Genomic DNA, 20239 nt, shown 5'->3' on the forward strand with positions numbered 1-20239 from the left:
GAACACCTCAATTTTATAAACAAGCAAAAGATACAAAAATTTTGAAAATACAAATGAACAATATATGAAGTAATGTTCAAACTCATCAAAAATGCAACTAAATCAGTAAGATATTATTTTTTACCCATTAATTTTTTGGGGGGGGGGCCCTGCTGCATACCTTGTGGGATCTTAGTTCCTTGACCGGGGATTGAACCTGGGCTCTCAGCAGTGAAAGTGCGGTGTCCTAACCACTGGACTACCAGGGAATTCCCTTTTTTTTTCTTTTTTTAATTGAAGTGTAATTGACATACAACACAATGTTAGTTCCAGGTGCACAGCATAGTGACTTGATATTTCTATACATTACAAAATGAACACCATGATAAGTAGTTACCATCTATCACCATACAAAGATATTACAATAATATTAACTCTGTTCCCCATGCTGTACGTTTTGTTCCTGTGACTCATTTATTTTGTAACTGGAAGTTTGTACCTTTTAATCTCCCTCACCTATCTCACCCATCCCCCACCTCCCCCAGCCCCTCTGGAAAGCACCTGTTTGTTCCCTGTACCTATTTTCTGAGTCTGTTTCTGTTTTGTTATGTTTCTTCAATTGTTTTGTTTCTTAGATTCCACATATGGAATCATATGTGTATTTGTCTTTCACTGTCTGACTTATTTCACTTAGCATAATACTCTCTAGGTCCATCTATGTTGTCACAGCTGGCAAGATTTCATTCTTTTTTATGGTTGAGTAATATTCCATTATACATACATGTATATAACACATCTTCTTTATCCATTTATCCGTCAATGGGCACTTAGGTTGCTTCCATATCTTGGCTATTGTGAATAATGCTGCGAATGAACATAGGGGTGCATATACCTTTTCGAATTAAGTGTTTTATTAGTTTTCTTTGGAAAAATACCCAGAAGTGGAATTGCAGGATCATATGGTAGTTCTATTTTTAATTTTTTTAGGAACATCAGTACTATTTTCCATTGTGGCTGTACCAATTTATATTCCCAGTGACTGTACACGAGGGTTCCCTTTTCTTCACATCCTCACCAACACTTGCTACTTGTTGTCATTTTGAGAATAGCCATTTTGACAGGTGTGAGGTGATATCTTATGGTTTGGGTTTGCATTTCACTCATGATTAGTGATGTTGAGCATCTTTTCATGTCCCTGTTGGCCCTCTGTATGTCTTCTTGGGAAATTGTCTGTTCAGGTCCTCTTCCTATTTTTTAATTGGGTTGTTTGTTTTTCTGATGTTGAGTTATATGAGCTTTTTGTATATTTTGGATATTAACCCCTTATTGGACATATCATTTGCAAATATCTTCTGCCATTCAGTAGGCAACCTTTTCATTTTTTTGATAGTTCCTTTGCCGTGTAAAAGCTTTTTAGTTTGATGTAGTCCCATTTGTTTATTTTTGCTTTTGTTTCCCTTGCTTGAGGAGACAGATCCAAATAATTTGCTATGACCAATGTCTAATAGCATATTACCTGTGTTATCTTCTAGGAGTTTTACAGTGTCAGATCTTACATTTAATCTTTAATCCATTTTGAGTTTATTTTTGTATGTGGTGTGAGAAAGTAGTCCAGTTTGATTCTTTAGCATGTGGCTGGCTGGTTTTCCTAACACCGTTTATTGAAGACACTGTCTTTTCCCCAGTGTATATTCTTGTCTTCTTTTTCATAGATTAACTGATCATAAGTGCATGGATTAATTTCTGGGCTCTCTATTTTGTTACATTTTTCTACTTGTCTGTTTTTGTGCAAGTACCACACTGTTTTGGCTACTGTAGCTTTGTAGTACAGTTTGCAATGAGGGAGCATGATACCTTCAGCTTGTTCTTCTTTCTCAGATTGTTTTGCCTATTTGTGGCCTTCTGTGTTTCCATACAAATTTTAGAATTATTTGTTGTAATTCTATGAAAAATGCCATTGATATTTTGATAGGGATTGCATTGACTCTGTGAATTGTGTTGGGGAGTATGGTAATTTTAACAGTATTAATTCTTCCAGTCCATGAGTATGATGTATCTTTCCATTTGTGTCATCTTCAGTTTCTTTCATCAGTGTCTTAGAGTTTTCTGAGTGTAGGTTTCTAACCTCCTTGGGTTAGATTTATTCCTAGGGCTTTTTTTTTTTTTTTGATGCAATTGTAAATGAGATGTTTTCTTAATTTCTCATTGTGATAGTTTGTTGTTAGTATATAGAAACATAACAGATTTCTGTATATTAATTTTCTTATCCTGCAACTTTACTGAATTCATTGATGAGTTCTAATATTGATAGTTTTTGGTGGCATCTTTAGGATTTTCTGTATATAGTATCAAGTCATCTGATATCAGTGATAGTTTTACTTCTTCCTTTCCAGTTTAGATTCCTTTTATTTCTTTCTCTTGTCTGATTTCTGTAGCTAGGCCTTCCAATACTATGTTGAATAAAGTGGCAAGAGTGGGCACCCTTGTCTTGTTCCTGATTTTAGAGGAAATGCTTTCAGCTTTTCACCTTTGAGTATGATGTTAACTGTGGGCTTGTCATATGTGACCTTTATTATATTGAGGTATGTTCCTTCTATGCCCACTTTGTTAACAGTTTTTATCGCAAATGGATGGTGAATTTTGCCAAAAGTTTTTTTCCACATCTATTGAGATGACCATGTGATCTTTATTTTTCAATTTGTTAATGTAGTGTATCACATTGATTGGTTTAGAGATGTTAAATCATCCTTGCACCCCTGGGATAAATGCCATTTGATCATAGTGTATGATCCTTTTAACGTATTGAATTCTGTTTGCTAATATTTTGTTGAGAATTTTTGCATCTATGTTCATCAGTGATATTGGCCTGTAATTTTCTTTTTCTGTGACATCTTTGTCTAATTTTGGTAGCAGGGTGATGCTGTCCTCATAGAATGAGTTTGGAAGCATTCCTTCCATTTCAATTTTTTGGTATAGTTTGAGAAGGATTGGTGTTAATTCTTCTTTAAGTGTTTGGTAGAATTCACCTGTGAAGCTCTCTGGTTCTGGACTTTGGTTTGTTGGGAGTTTTTTGATTACTGATTCAATTTCCTTACTAGCAATCAGTGTATACATATTTTCTGTTTCTTCCTGATTCAGTCTTGGGAGATCGTATGTTTCTAGGAATTTATTCATTTCTTCTAGGTTGTCCATTTTGTTGGCATATAATTGTTCATAGTAATCTCTTGTGATGCTTTGAATTTCTGTGGTGTTGGTTGTAACTTCTCTTTCATTTCTGATTTTATTTGGGCCTTCTCTTTTTCTCTTGATGAGTCTGGCTAAAGGCTTATCAATTTTGTTTGTCTTTTCAAAGAACCCACTCTTAGTTTCATTGATCTTTTCTGTCATTTTTTAGTCACTATTTCATTTTATTTTTGCTCTGGTCATTATTATTTCTTTCCTTTTATTAACTTTGGGTTTTGTTTGTTCTTCTTTTCCCAGTTCCTTTAGATGTATGGTTAGGTTTTTTATTTGAGATTTTTCTTGTTTCCTGAGGTAAACTTGATCACTATAAACTTTCCTCCTAGAACTGCTTTTGCTGTGTGTCATAGATTTTGGATTGTTGTATTTCTGTTCTCATTTGTCTCCAGGTATTTTTTTATTTCCTCTGTGATTTCTTTAGTGACCCATTGCTTGTTTAGTAGCATATTGTTTACCCTCCACATGTTTGTGGCTTTTGTAGGTTTTTTTTCTTATAGTTGATTTCTACCAACTATGGTCTCATACCATTGAGGTCAGAAAAGATGCTTGATATGATTTCAGTATTCTTAAATTTATTGAGATTTGTTTTGTGGCCTAGCATGTGATCTATCCTGGACAGTGTTCTATGTGCACTTGAAAAGAATGTGTATTCTGCTGCTTTTGGATGGGATGTTCTCTATAGATCAATTAAGTCCATCTGATTTAATGTGTCATTTAAGGCCAGTGTTTCCTTATTGATTTTCTGTCCATTAATGTAAGTGGGGTGTTAAAGTCCCCTACTATTCTTGTGTTAATAATACAATTAGCAATTAACAATTAATAATACAAGAAACTGTGTCAATTTCTCCCTTTGTCTGCTAATATTTGCTTTATGTGTTTAAGTGCTCCTGTGTTGGGTACGTATGTATTTACAATTGTTATATCTGCTTCTTGGATCAATCCTTTGATCACTATATTATATGCTTCTTTGTTTCTTTTTACAGTCTTTGTTTTAAAGTGTATTTTGTCTGTTCTAAGTATTGCTACCCCAGTTTTCGTTTTGTTTCCACTTGTATGGGATACCTTTTTCCATCCCCCCCACTTTCAGTCTGTATCTGTCTTTAGATCTGAAGTGCATCTCTTGTAGGCAGCATATAGATGGGTTTCATTTTTTTATTGATTCAGCCACTCTATGTCTTTTGATTAGATAATTTAGTCCATTCACATTTAAACAATTATTAATAGGTGTGTACTTATTCCCATTTTGTTAATAGTTTTCTGGTTGTCTTGTAGTTCTGTTTTGTTCCTTTCTTCTTCGTTTACTCTCTTCCCTTGTGATTTGATGACTATCTTTAGCGTTACATTTGGATTCCTTTCTCTTTTTTGTGTATCTATTATAGATTATTGATTTGTGGTTATTATGAGGTTCATATATAACAACATATATTTATACATGATTATTTTAAGTTGATAATCTCTTAAGTTCAAAGACATTCTAACAAGGAGGGTGCAATTTTAACACCCTCTTCCCCCTGCAATGTTTAATGTTTTTGGTGGATGGGCCTGGGCCCTGGCATGGCTGACAGTGGGTCCCAGGGGGTCCGGGGCTAATGTCAGTCTGCTGGTGGGCAGGGCTGGTTCCCAGCATGGGTGGCTGCAAAGTTTGGTGAGTCCTGGGGCAGGTGCTAGCCTGCTGGTGGATAGGCCTGTGTCCCAGCATAGCTTACAGTAGGTCTTGGCCCTCTGGTGGGTGGGAGTAGGTCCTGGGGTAGCTCTCTATGGTGCCTGGGGCTGGTGTTGGCCCATTGGATGGTGAGACTGGGTCCCTGCATGGCTGGCTGCTTGTCCTGGGTTGGGGGGTGTCCTGGGCCTGGGGTAACCAGCTGGTAGGCGGGTAAGCCCCTGGTGCTGATAGGCTAGAGGGAGGACTCCAAAATGGCGCTTGTCAGCACCAGTGTCCTTGTGGTAGAACAAGTTCCCCAAAATGGCTGTGACCAGCAATCATGTCCCCAGGTGGGTTGAAATTGCCTCCTACCTGTCTAGAAGGCTCTCCCAAGATCAGCAAGTGGGTCTGACCCAGACTCATTTCAAATTACTATATCTGTGCTGGGTTTTGGAGCATGTGAGATTTTGTGTGTGTCCTTTAAGAGTGGAGTCTCTGTTTCCTACTGCCCTCTGACTCTCCAGTGTGCAAACCCTGCTGACCTTCAAAGCCAGATGTTCTGGAGGCTTGTCTTCCTGGTACAGGGTCCCAGGGCTGGGTGCCCATATGGGGCACGGATCCCTCTCTCCATGGGGAGAACCTCTGCAATTGTGATTATCCTCCCATTTGTGGGTTGCCTACCCAGAGGTGTGGATCTTTCCTGTACCACGTCTCCACCCCACTATTCATCTAATTGTGATTCCTTCTTTATATTTTTAGTTGTGGGAAATCTTTTCTGCTAGTCTTCAGATCATTCTCATCAATAGTTGCTCTTGTAATTTTGGTGTGCCCATAGGAGGAGATAAGCTCAGGGTCTTCCTACTCAGCCATCTTGGCTACACCTTGTATATATCAATATATGTTCATTTTTACAATGATATACTTTATATATGATTATGTATTCATTAAAGTTTATGTTTAAATTACAATTCATGTTATATAACAGTATTTCAGTAATTTGGGGGATACAACTTTGTCAAAAAAATAAAACTAAAGTTAGTTATTTAAAAAAAAACTAAAATAGATAATTTCTGATTATAAAATACACATTGCAGAATTTTAAATATTAGAAAAATAGATCATGAAAAATATGAGTCCCTTATTTCCTCCATCTCCACTGTTAACAGTATATTTATAAGCAATTATTTTTTAAAAAATTCATGTTTGATTAGATTTGTGAAATGTTTGTTCATCTATGATTAAATTTGTGAAGGGGAAATGAGATGTTCTTTGCTCTTAGGTTTATTCAAATATGCAGTGAACCAGACTGTATTTTGTGAAATAATATCTCAATATTTTTCTTCATGCTTTAGGTACGTATTCTTTTTGGATCCATGCAATCTGGACTTGATAAACCGGAAGATCAAGTCTGTAGCACTGTGTGTAGCAGCATGTCCAAGACAAGAACTGAAAACCCTAAGTGATGTTCAGAAGTTTGCAGAGATAAATGGTGAGAGAGTAGGCCATCCAAGTCTACAGCCCAGTCACTGTTAAATATTGTGTTTGCCTTTCAATATACATTTGTCCTAGCATTAAATAAGTCATCAAAGAGCCTTAGAAAGAAAAAGAGAAGTGAAGGTGCTTTTGGACTTCCTTGATATAAATTATTATAGTCACCTAGGGAGCTGTTGAAACTCCAGATTCCTAGGCCCCACCCAGGGAAATTCTGATTGTGTAGGTCTTTGGGCTCTGGAAGTTTGTATTTTTTACAAATGTTTCAGGTGATTTTGATGTAGCCTGTTTGAGTATTTGGGAATTATTAGATTACTCTGTGGGAAATTTGGGGGTTTTTTCCACCTCTTCCTAAGTATAGGTTAAAAGTATTTCAATCAGTTTATTTTATTTTTACCCCTGGATGTAATATATGTCTATGATAGGAAATTTGAAAAGTTCAGAAAAAAAATAATGAAATAAAAAGGAAAATTCCAGCATTTTTCAAATTTTGTGTTTTGCTTTTTTAATTAGGCATTATGTCTTAACCATTTTTTGAAGAAATAAGTTTTGAGAAACTGAGGTTAAACATATGGGAATTCCCTGAGAAAACAAGCATAGTCAATTTCCTGAACCCTAGCTCTCTTCTCTTGGGTTGCTAATCTCCAGGTGCTCTCCTCAGCTCCATATGACTCACAGCATTTCTCTTCAGAGAATTTTTTTTTTTAACCTCTCTTCATGGAGGGCTGCATAGTGATAGTTCTTCAAGCCTGTATTTTTCCATGAGGTTTCACGTTTGTATTTTGTGTATAAGAATCCTCAGAGCTGCCTCAGTCCTGCCCAAACTCACAGGCTAGTTCTAGCCTTGGAACAAGGGCTGACTCAGGCGTCCACCTGGTGTAACTTCTGGCTGGGTGGAGAAACAGCCCAGGGACATAACTATACACATACCAGCATGGCTCCAGAGTGTTTCAGATGGGGGTGCTAGCCTTCTGAGGGCAGAAGGACTGCAGCCTTCCAGACTGGCAGTATTCCTGTCCCATTGCTATATGCCCTCCACATAAGATAGTAGGAAGAACATGGGATTGATTTGGATCTGGATTCTACTTCTGCTTCGGTCACTGATGGGCTCTATAATGAGGGACCGAAGGTATGGCCTCTCTGAGCCTAGATTTCCTCAACTGAAAAAAGGTTTTAAAATAATGCCCCTCTCTTAGGTCGGTGTGAGGATTAAATGAGATGATGCATGAAGAATACTGGGCACTTGGTGGGCATTGAATAAAGAGGTACCAACTATTCTTTAAGATCTCATTTTCTAGTCCCATACGATATCCTCACATGGGTTGATTTGCTGAGTCTAATACCAGAACTATCAGCTCTGTCATTATCAGGTTTCAGGGGTGGATGAGTTATTCCTTAAGTGTTTTCCTAAAATATTAGACAATGTGAGCATATGTAGTGTACTCTGAGAAGTAGTATCATTGAGTGGTTAATAGTAGAGACTCGGGAGCTAGGTTATCTGGGTTCAAATGTTGGTCCTGCTACTTAATATCTGTGAGACCCTGGGCAAATTACTTAATCTCTCCATGCCTCAATTTCCCCATCTATGAAATAGGGATAATATTTTTACCTAAAGTGCCTCATAGAGTTGTTATGAGGAGTTAATACATGAAAAAATCATTAGAACAATGTTTGGCTAATATAAGTTGTTAAAAAAAATGTTGGCTACTGCTGTTACATCATCATCATCATTATTATTATTATTATTATTATTATTCTACCAATGAAATGTAATACTCTTCCTGTCTCCAGTCTCTAACTTCTAGTGCCCTTACATACTGCTGCCATATTAATATTCCTAGAGCTTCAATCATGTTAATCTCTTATTCAGAAATCAGTGGTAAGAAAATAAAATAAAAGTCTATATGTCTTACCCTGCATTCAAAACTATGATCTAGTATTGAACTAACTTCTAACAAGTTCTCTTGGACCTACCAGATGTGTCTTGGTCCCTTGAACCTGACATATCATCTGGAGGGCCAGAAAAGAGCCAGTTCCTTGTTGGCTGTATTGCCTGCTGTGATGATCCACTGGGGAGAAATGCTCCATGCTGCCCTGCTTTTATGCTTTGTTTCCAGGCCCCTATCCTGGGTGAATATGATACCGAGTATGGCCTTAATAGGCCCTGATAAGAAGCCCCTTCTGGTGAGTTTTGCAGCTTTGTATTACCCATAGTATCTTGCACAAAGTGAGTGTTCAGGAGTATTAATGAATAAACATTATTTCAGAAAACAGACCTCTTAGATTGGTGCCTAGTGACAAAGGCACCCTTAGGCTTTTGAGGCAGCTGTTTGCAAAATAAGTTAACAGATTAGGCATTTTAAAAGGTAATAACAATGGCAGCATCAAAAGGCATGGCAATGGAGGATGAAGAAGATAATAATTTAAAAAGGCAAATAGAAAACTATAAAACTGTAATAGAGAGAGACCCTTTGGTGTAGCGGCCTAAACACTTTAATTTTAACAGCAACCCTAAGTTGAAATTTCTAAATTTCTCAAAAGAATCTATATTGTTTTTTGGATTGATGACTTAAAACTGGAGGTACAAATTGATTTGGAAGGAGCAGATAATTTTTATTGTTATCTGTGTCCATTTGTTATTACAGCTATATTTCTGTTAGAAAATATACAGTTCTTTGACCTCAAATATATATAGCTCTCAGTCATTAATTTCAGAGAGTTATATCTTTAGAAGATAATTTAGGTTTAAGTGGGAACTTTCCAAATCTGTAAGAGAATTGTTAAACGTCCATGAAAGAACCCTAATGCATGAGAAAACTGCAAAGCTCCTAAAAGAAAACATAAGGGAAAGCTTCCTGATATTGGATTTGGCAATAATTTCTTGGATGTGAACCAAAAGCACAGGCAACAAAAGAAAATGTAAATAAATTGAACTCATCAAAATTTAAAACTTCTGTGAGTCAAACACAATCAACAGAGTGAAAGGCAACCCATGGAATGGGAGAAAATGTTTGCAAATCTTTGTATCTGGTAAGGGGTTAATATCCAGAATATATAAAGAACTCTACAACTCAACAGCAAGTAGAAACCTACAACCTAATTTAAAAAGGGGCAAAGGACTTGAGTAGACATTTCTCCAACAAAGATATATGAATGGCCAATAATAAGGATATGAAAAGATGCTGAACATCACTAATCATAAGGGAAATGCAGATTAAAACCACAGTGAGATACCATCTCACACCCATTGGGATGGCTACAATAAAAACAAAAAAAGAGAACGTAACAAATGTTGGTGAGGATATGGAGAAATTGGAATCCTTGTGCACTGTTGGTTGGAATATAAAATGGTGTGTCTGCTATGGAAAACATTATGAGGTTCCTCAAAAATTAAAAAAATGGAATTACCAAGAGGATTTCTAGGGCAGTGAAAATGCTTTATATGATACTATAATAATGGATACATGTCATTATACATTTGTCCATGCCCATAGAATGTACAGCACCAAGAATGACCCCTAATGTAAACTATGGACTTTGGGTGATTATCACTGGTCATTGTAGTTTTATCAGTTGTATCAAACATACCACTCTGGGGCGAGAATGTTGATAATGGTGGAGGCTGTGCATATGTGGGGGTATGAGGTATACGGGAACTCTTGTACCTTTTTCTAAGTTTTGCTGTGAACCTAAAACTGCTCAAAAAAAAAAAATTAAGGCTTATAAAAAAATAGATTGCTATATGACCCAGAAATCCCACTTTTAGAAGAATTGACAACGGGATTTCAAAGAGATATTTGCAGACTCATGTTCATTGCAGCATTATTCTGCCAAGAGGTAGAAGCAACCTAAATGTCCATTGACGGATGAATGGATAAAGAAAATGTGGTATATATCAATACATACAATGGAATATTAGTCATCCTTAAAGAATAAGGAAATCCTGTCATATACTATAACAGGATGAACCTTGAGGATATTATGCTAGGTGAAGTAAGCCAGTCAAAAAGACAAACACTGCATGATTACACTTATATGAGGTATCTAAAGTAGTCAGATTCTTTAAAGGTAGAATGCTGGTTGCCAGGGGCTGGGGGGGAAGTGGAAATGGGAAGATGGTGTTCAATGGGTATAGAGTTTCAGTGTTGCAAGGTGAAAAAATTCTGGAGATCTGTTGCACAACAATATACATATAGGTAAGACTGCCATACACTTTAAAAAATGCTTAAGATGGTACATTTTATGTTATGTGTTTTTACCACAATTTTTTTTAAAAAACAAGGAAATTCTGACGCATGCTACAATATGGATGGACTTTGAAGATATTATGTTAAATGAAATAAGCCAGACACAGAAGGACAAATATTGTATGAGTCCCCTTTTATGAGATACTTAGAGTAGTCAAACTCACAGAGACAGAAAGTGGAATGGTAATTTCCAGGGGCTATGGGGAGAAACGAATGGGAAGTTACTGTTTTATATATAAAGAGTTTCAATTTCGCAAGATGAAGAGTTCTGGAGATGGATGATGGTGATGGTTGCACAACAGTGTGAATGTACTTAATGCCACTGAACTGTACACTTAGAAATGGTTAAGATGGTAAATTTTTTGTTATGTGTGTTGTACCACAATTTAACAGTTCATGAAAGAGAAGGATCCTGTTTGGGGTAGTAACGTTTTTTTTCTTTAATTTATTTATTTTATTTATTTATTTTTGGCTGCGTTGGGTCTTCACTGCTGTGCGTGGGCTTTCTCTAGTTGCGGTGAGCAGGGGCTACTCTTCGTTGTGGTGGTGCGAGAGCTTCTCATTGCGGTGGCTTCTCTTGTTGCGGAGCACGGGCTCTAGGTGTTCAGGCTTCAGTAGTTGCAGCACTCAGGCCCTAGAGTGCACAGGCTTCATTAGTTGTGGTGTGCGAGCTCAGTAGTTATGGTTTGCGGGCTCTAGAGCGCAGGCTCAGTAGTTGTGGCACATGGGCTTAGTTCTCTGCGGCATGTGGGATCTTCCCAGACCAGGGCTCGAACCTGTGTCCCCTGCATTGGCAGGCAGGTTCTCAACCACTGCGCCACCAGGAAAGTCCCTGGGGTAGTAACTTTTTAAATGATACTTTTAAACCTTATTTTAAAATGCAAGGTAAAATAACATTTTTCTTGCCAGAATGAAAAGATAATATAAATCCTTTTCAGAGTTTTAAGTTTCCATGACAACGTTTGAAGGTACTTTTTAGCACTTAACCATCCATTCATGTGAACTTTTATTACCTTTACCAACTATTTAAAATCTTTATAAGGAAAAGCTCTTAGTTCCTGTAGTAATATAAGAAATGCATTTATTAGGCAAATAATATTTCCTCAATTCTTTGTTTCTTTTAGACAAGAAAGAGGAGATGTTTTCTTGGACACTTAAGTTTGTGGAATGCTTCTGTCAAATATGTCTGACTAGAATAGAAAGCTTGGAAGAAATAGCTGGAAATTAGATTAGTTATGTGAAGATGCTGCCATATTACAAGGAGCTTTAAAAGACAGGCAGAAGATTTCAGATGAATATAAAAGTATAAGTTTTAGTACATGAATTGAGTGGTAGGTGTATAAATGTGCATTTTATTATTTTGGTTCATAGTTTATATAGACACAAATCATAAATATATGATGCTAGAGAATAAAACAATTTAACAATTGCCTTTAAAAAATTAGAGTTGCCAAGTACCGTAAGGACTCAGTATTAAACTTCTTTGGTTCTTTGTTTATCATCTTGCTGCAGTGGTGCATGAGTTTCCTGGGGGCAGGATCATGCTCTATTCATCTCTGAATATCTAAGCCCTAATATAGGACCTCACATAGCAACTATTCATGTTTTTTGAAAGAATAATAGACTGAATTTCCCTCTTTATCTCTATTGCCACTTAATAATTTCTCATTCTCTTAACATACTATCCTTTGCTCAATTCTGTATCCATGTCAGTTGCCACCAGCAGGCAAATTGTTTAGCTTCAGTCTAACTAGAATTGCTGTGAAATCAGTTATTTTTATTCATCTCTAAATAATTCATCTTATTCATTCATTTATCTCTCTTATACATACTCTCCAAGGATTATTCATGCCTTTTATTCTCTTAAGCTCTCTTGTCCTTCCTCTTTCCTAACCTTATGCCCTACAGAGGAAACTAAAACCATCTGGTGAGAGCTCCCATCTGAGTTCTTATTTTCAGCAGAGCATGAACCCAGCAATGTTTCTTCCCTCCGGTTTCTGATGAAGAAGTTTCTTTCCTCCTTTATTATCATTATTTTTGAAAACTCAGTAATGTATACATTGTAGGGGGGAAAAGAATCACCCTTCTTCTGAAACTAACTTCAGCTTTACATGAGACTTTCATCTCAGCCCAGCCAGACCATGACAGGTGGTGAAGGGAAGGGAAGATAATGCCTGCTCAGATGTTCTTCCCCTTCCTCTCCCCCTTCCCTAATTCTGGCCCTACCACCGCCTCTGGCCTGTAGTCCACCCTTCCCTTTGTTCCACTGTCCCCATTGTTCAGCATGGGCATCTGAGTCTGAATAGGTAAATCAGACTTAAGCCCTGCGTTTTGTTTCAACATACCATTTATTGGTACCTACTTTGTGTCATGCACTGTGGCAGATGCTTTACATGTCATTTTATTCTTTCCACATGCAGTCTAAATTCTAAACAAAAGTTTAGAAATGAGAATAACCTGTAGGTTGGGGGCCGGCTGCATGTTCTCAGTTGGTGCTAATATTTTACATGGAATTCCTTATTTTCTTTTGTATTACTCTTATCAAACTATTGTGTCAATATTTATTTTGTTTTCCCTAACACAGTAGTAAGATGACAGAATTATTATTTTCCTTTTGTTTGTGTCCCTTTTATAGCACTCCTATTTAAGAGTGCTTCTTCAGTGTACTGTATTTTGTATAAATTCTGAGAGCTTTATCACCTGCCAGTTGGACCATGTTCACATTTTGAGTAGAGCCATGCAGCTTGGTGCTTTCTCAGTGATCACTGCTGAAAATCATGAAAGATTATGTGATCCATTCGTGTAAGATTTATGAATACTAACAAGCCTTTTGATTATCGTTATCTGGTTGGTAAGTGTAGAGTTAGTATGAATGGATGATCAGATTATTACCCTATTTTTTTACCTGGCAATAGCACTATAACTTAAGCCACAGAGAGTATGGATTCTTTTTGGCCACAGTGAATCAAAAGATTGGTCTTGATATAATTTATAAATGAATGAAACATACAACCGTAGCAACTGATTTAATTGCCTCCAAGTCAGAGACCAGCAAAAGGGAAACTTGATTGTTAAAAAGCGGAGGAAAAAATCCTTAAATTTAGTAATGCAGTTTTAACTAATTCCTTTATTCAACAAAAAATTATGTGCCAGAGAGACGAAAACAAGGTACAGTCTGCCCCATGTTTAAGGGGCTTGCATTAGAGTAGGCAGTCAAACTTCTCTTTGTCCTCCACAATACCTAGTGGAAGTCTTGTACATAGATGGCCAAAGTTAATTCACTCAGCAAATATTTCTTGTGTGCCTACTGTGTGCCAATAGTGATTGACAGATGATGTCTTATATCCAGCTGGTTAATGGTGCTTCTTGGGAATTGCAAATACGTCCATCCTTTTCATTGGTTACTAGAAATTGAAATTGGAAAATTGTCTTGCTTTCTTCTGGCATATAAATATATAATGCTTTCCTAATTGGAGAGAAAGGGGTTAAATTCATTAAACTTCTCATAGCAATGTAATTTGTTTTTCATAATGAAAACTGTTCTGCATCAAAAGTTTTTCTTTTTTCTTTATTTTTAATTTTATTGATTGATTGATTGATTGTTGGCTGCATGGGGTCTTTGTTGCTGCGCGTGGGCTTTCTCTAGTTGAGGCAAGTAGGGGCTGCTCTTTGTTGCGGTGCATGGGCTTCTCATTGCAGTGGCTTCTCCCGTTGTGGAGCACGGGCTCTAAGCGCACGGGCTTCAGTAGTTGTGGCACATGGGCTTAGTTGCTCTGCGGCATGTGGGATCTTCCCGGACCAGGGCTTGAACCCGTGTCCCCTGCATTGGCAGGTGGATTCTTAACCACTGCGCCACCAGGGAAGTCCTAAAGCATGTTTTTTAAGGACTATTTTTTCTCTTTGTATATCCTACAAGTATTATTGAGATAGCAAATCAAACAAAATTTTTAAACAAGAATTAGCTTCCAACTTGCCAATTCTTTGTTTCAAATAATTTGATGTTTTAGACCAGTAGATCTTAACTAAGGGTGATTTTGCACCTGCCACTGCTGCCCACCCTCCAGCCCCCCACAAGGACATTTTAATAGTGTCAGGAGACGTTTTTGGTTGTCACAGCTGGGTGAGAGGTTACAGGGAGGCTGCTGGCATCTAGTGGATAGAGACCAGGGGTGCTGCTGAACATCCTGCAAATGCACATGCCAGCCCCACACAACCACGAATTGCCCAAGAATTGCATTAATACCATGGTTTAGAAATCCTGTTTCAGATAGTGTACTTTGTAGTCAATGTTGAAAAGCATATATCATTATATATAACATGTAACACCAAAATATAAGAGATTAACAATAGTTATTTCTGTCTGTTTTATTTCCCAGATGGCTTTTGAGTGCTGTCTGTATGCCAGGAGATGGGAGTTCCAGATATTTTGAAGGCATAAGGTCCCAGTTCTCAAAGAGCTCACATTCTAAAGATAGAGATGATATGTAAACTAAAAAATTATACAATAATATGCTAAGTTTTATAATAGAGCTAAGAAGTAAATAGCTTTGTTTGGGTGCATCAGAGAAGACTTGACAGAGGAGGTAAAGCTTGAGTAGTTTGTAGAAATTCTGCTCAAACTTGGAACATTCATTCAGATGCTAGTTAGGAAAGGACAGTCCAAGCAGAGGGAACAGCATGTGGAAAAGCCTGGAAGTTTGTGAAACAGCAAGAATTATAAGTAGTTTATTATGCTTAAATGAGGCTGGAGTTTTAGGAAGAGGCCTGCCTTAGGAGGGCCTTGAAGCCAAGGAGTTTGGAATTTTCCTGAGGCCAGGGGTGTAATACAACTAATGCCCAGTTTACAGAAATCATTCTGAAGGTTGTACACAGGATGGAGTTAAGAAGCCCTCTGAGAGAATAGTTTAACTGACCCAATAAGAGATCGTGATGGTCTGAAATAACACAGAAAGATCTGATTGTCGGGACTTGGTATCTTGAATGTCTTGAATAGTGTGGGAAGACGTAGATGGAAGATGTAGATTAAGAAGATATAGGATGACTTCCACACTTCATCTTGGGGATTTTATGGGTGGTGGAGCCATTAACCAGGGTAGAATTAACACGGGAGGAGACAGCAGATTTAGAGAGTGGGTGATGGAAAAAAATGTTTTCAAACATGTTATCTTTGCAGTACCTGTGGACCATATGTTTTTTGCCCAGGAGCTTATAGAATACGTGTCTGATTATGATTATTAGAAAAGACACAGAAGAAGCATTGTAGCCTAGGAGTAAAGAATTCTGTTTCTTAGTTTGCCAGTGATTGCTTAAAAGGCCTTGGAAGTATGACTTATTTTTTTCATCTGTAATGTTTGGAGCATGGCAATGGAAACATACCTCTTAGGGGTGTTGTTATAAGTGATATTGAGCTAAAGAATAAATAATTGACTATTAAAAGGCATTTGATATGTTGTAGTAGTTAAACATTCTGGGGACTATAGCAACCGTTTACCAAGATAAATGTTTATATACCCAAGTTAGGTTCCTAAGATCACTCATTCTGATGGCCTTTGAATAACACTGGCTGAATTACATAGATTGCCTCTGGTGTGGTTTAGATAAGCTTTTGTTTTTTGTTTTAGACTTTTCATTACTCTAGCATGGTTTTTCCCTGCTTTTTGCATTAGAAGAAAAATTTTGTCTTGCTGTTTATAACCAAACATCGTATGTTTATACTTCTACTATTAAAAAATAAATAAAATAGATACTACCTTAAAAGAGTTCACTAAAAATGTATTAGCTAATAAACATGAAAAGAAAAACAATTGTAAAACATTGGCCATTTCTGGGTTGTGTTAGTGTTCTTCATTGAGGCTTCTCTGTCCATGAACCCTTTGAGCAGGAAGCAATATAAGGTTTCTTCTGATTGTTACTACTAACACATTGTAAAGATCTTTTTTCTTTAATCTGTTTAGTACAGGATCTATTTAGTACTGGCCTCTGTCCCAGAATACCATCAGAGATAAGGCTATTATCCTTTCATTGAGCATTATCCTGGGAAAGTCTTTATAAAATTGAACTCTGTTGCACCTGCTGACCTCCTTTTTTAAATGAAAAAATGGTGGGGATGGAGATTATGTTCACTGAATTCAGATGGAGCCGTGTGTTTGACAGCACTGACACAATATGCTTTAGTTAGGGCCTTTTATATTGTGCAAATCGATTCCATCTTGGACTCTGAAAGAAATAAGTCGACAATTCAGATCAGGAAGTTGATGATCACGTTGGGTGCTCTGCAGTTATTGGCACAGTTGCTATTTTTTCATGAGCAATTCTATAATAGGGCTCCCAGTTATTTTAGAATTAATCTAAGATGTTTGCTTGCCATTGCTGTCATATTTTCTCTAAAATTGCTATAAATAGTATCTAGTTGCATTATCTTTAAACACGAAAGCCTAATTTTAGAAGAGTTAGATGCTTAATATTCATGTTTAACTTAAAGAAAAGAAAGTCACTAAAATGGAAGAGAATGATCAAAAACAATTTCAGAAACTTAGTTTTCTATCGAGTCTATCTTAAGAGCTGAAGAAACTTGAAGAGCAGTGCCATGTAACTTTCAAGTGTCTCTTTAAAAATATTTTACACTGTCAAATTACTTGAATTATTTTTATATAAAATAGATGCTACATGTATTTATGTAAATGTGCTATTAAGGCCCACGTATTCAAACACTTAACAAGTTGGTTGCTGGTTTAGGGGCAGCATTACTGAATTAAATGCAGGTTTGTGGCTTTCTAAAAGTGCTTTTGATTGAAAAGACCAGATATAAATGAAACAAATCTCCCAATTTTGTTGTCCCAACAACTCTTTTTTTTCTATATTCCCTTCTAGTTCCTTCTCACATCCTCACGTGATGTTTCCATAATTAATCCAATGTTAAAGTCTGACTTCACATTATAATTTAAACATTTTCCATGGTGATACAGTGCAAAATCTCATTATTGCTATAATATAAATGCAAAGCTATTCTATTTGTATTTAATAATGAAGTATTTGACCAAATTAGTAACCTCGTAAGCACTTCAATTAATGAAATACAAACAGTTTACGTGATATAATGTAGTAGGTCTCAGCAAAATTAGAACTAAAGCCTAGATCTCCTTAGTTAACAATATCTGTTGTACAATGAATCTTACAGTATTCTAGTTGCTATGTTATAAAATTAGCAGGTCAGTTAAATAAGACTTATCAAAGATAGGGTGTACTGTATCCATTTGAATTTTATGTATTATTTAGATATATATTAGCCATATAGTCAGAGAATAACCAATCTAGGACTGAATTTAAGCTGTTTTAAACTATCTGAAAACAGGGAATCCTTTGATCAATTTATTGGTTTTATCAATTAATTCAGTTTATTTACAGTTACTGTTTCCTGCCTTTTAAATAAGGAGAAAGTAATATATTATCTGAATGCATATGTGCTATATGCAATAATTTTAAATATTTAGTAATGGATAGCATCAGAAGGAGAGATGGCATATGTAGTTGAAGTTGGGTTTCGTAGTCAAAGAGATCTAGGGTTTAACCCCAGCATCACTGGCTTAGCAGCTGTGTCATCCTGGACAAGTTATTTACCTTGTCTCTTGGCCTCTATTTTCTCCTCCATCAAGTGGGCTTAAAAAGGCCTGCCTAATGGAGTTATAGTAAATGATATAATTTATATATATGATGAGAGGAGAGGCTCACCCCAGTGCATGATAGGAGGAAAGACCAGGTCCTCTGTCTATCCCAGCCCTCCTCTTGGCGTGGGGAAGAGAACCAGCCTCAGGAATGGGCTGCTTTCAGTCTAACCCTCAGAAGCACTGGGGCTGGCAAAAACTCTTGGTTTCTTCAAGAGGATATTTTTGTCATGTTTCTTTGGTTCTGTTGTTTGAAGACATTCCTAGACACAGTTTGGTCAGTTACAATGAAAAGTTGACTCTTTATTAAAAAAAAAATATGTGTATATGTATGTCATCTTGTATAGGGCCTGATATATGGCACTCAATAAAAGTAGCTCTAGTACTTATTGTTATTACCCTTAATATTATTAATTAAAATTTGTATATAAGTTACCAGAGAAAAATCTGTTTCAAATGATTGAGAATTGATACTATAGACCAAATCAGACTCTTATTAATTCTATAATGTTTGAAAGTTGTATATGTTGAGTTAATATTAACCTATAAAATAAAGTTAAAGTGAATTAATAGGAGAATTTATTTGGACTCTATTCTGCTAGCTAACATATAGCTTTTATTTCAACAGGCTCAGCGCTATGCAGCTACAACCTAAAGCCTTCTGAATATACTACATCATCAAAAGCTTCTGTTCTTTGCCCCAAACTACCTGTTCCAGCGAGGTAAATTTTACTCTATTTTGTTAACTTGTGACTTCTGTTTTTGTAGGTAGATTTTAAACTGTATATGTTTTTCTGAGAAAAGAGTCACTTGATGATACCTGTTGCCCAGTTTCAGTACTTTTACAACAAAATTTTAAAAGTAGTAATAGAAATGACATTGTGAATTTCACATCATTTTAAAATACACACACACACACACACACACACACACACACGCAAACAACTTTTCTCATTCTCAGATATTTTAAATTTCTTTTGGGGGCTAAATTTTTTTTTTTTTTAATGCCAAAGTTTTTAAGTATACAAAGCTGCTGAATCATTATAAAACCCACAACAAAATTTGAAGCCAAGTCTCACACTCTCCGAAGATTCTTTGAAGTTGGTCGTACTTATTGGTATTATTTTAAAATTTTCTTTGTAAGTTTAAAAAATATGCCAGTGATTTTTCTCCATAGTTTATTTCAGGCTATATCCTTTAGGTACATTCTCTATAGTAAGCTGTTTGTCTTAATCAACAAACATTTATTGTTAAGTACCTACTGCGTGTAATGGATGAAAAGATGAAACAAGAAATGTTCTTTGTTTGGAAGGATCTCACAGTAGTTTTAAGTAAAGCAAATTTTAAAATTATAAATTGATTTTTTTAAAAAAGGAAATAAATTCTCAAGCATTGAGGAATATATCCTCAGACTTAGGTATATAGTTTTTGGAGCATGTCTGATCTTGAGAACCTTAGCATATATCACTAACCATGTATGACATGAGTATTTCCCAGGAATATTGAATCAAAACCACTTTTTACTGTATCTCAGTATGTTATAGCAAGCTATTAGTTAAAATTCTTATCTTATGTCTCCTTTCCTTCAACTTGCTTATGGGTGTTACTTGTGCTTTATTAACTTGAATTTGAAATTTTCTGTTGAAAAGTCGACAAAGGATATATCAGTTTAATTGATTTCCAGCTCTTTTAGTCCTGTCAAGTTGCTATTGAAACTAAAATTTAAAGCCTACAGACATAAAAATAATGGGACTGTTTTAAAAGATACTAAGTAGGAGGGACCTACAAATTATGGGCTTAGACCAGTAGGTAGGGAAACTCCATTCATGAAAATTGAGAATATTAGGGAGGCTGAGACAGTAAAGAAAGGAGGTTCTTTGAATAGAGAAAATTATCAACATAAAAACAAGAAAAGCTCTGTTCTCTATTCAACTGCTAAAGCCTATTTTAAATGCATACTTTGAGTATAGAGTCACTAT

The 20239-nt window shown here is 36.3% G+C and overlaps 1 protein-coding gene across 3 annotated transcripts in view; it reads left to right on the top strand.

Annotated features, from left to right (window-relative positions):
- Positions 1 to 20239, top strand: part of SLC44A1 (solute carrier family 44 member 1) — a 221398-nt gene that overhangs the window by 85861 nt on the left and 115298 nt on the right. For all 3 annotated transcript variants that reach the window (XM_057548467.1, XM_057548466.1, XM_057548469.1), the window contains exons 4-5: positions 6214 to 6350; positions 18889 to 18982. In XM_057548467.1, the coding sequence (XP_057404450.1) occupies positions 6214 to 6350; positions 18889 to 18982 (231 nt within the window). The remainder of the gene's footprint in view (positions 1 to 6213; positions 6351 to 18888; positions 18983 to 20239) is intronic.

This window comes from Balaenoptera acutorostrata, chromosome 6 (genome assembly GCF_949987535.1).
Source record: "Balaenoptera acutorostrata chromosome 6, mBalAcu1.1, whole genome shotgun sequence".
Lineage (NCBI taxonomy): Eukaryota > Metazoa > Chordata > Mammalia > Artiodactyla > Balaenopteridae > Balaenoptera > Balaenoptera acutorostrata.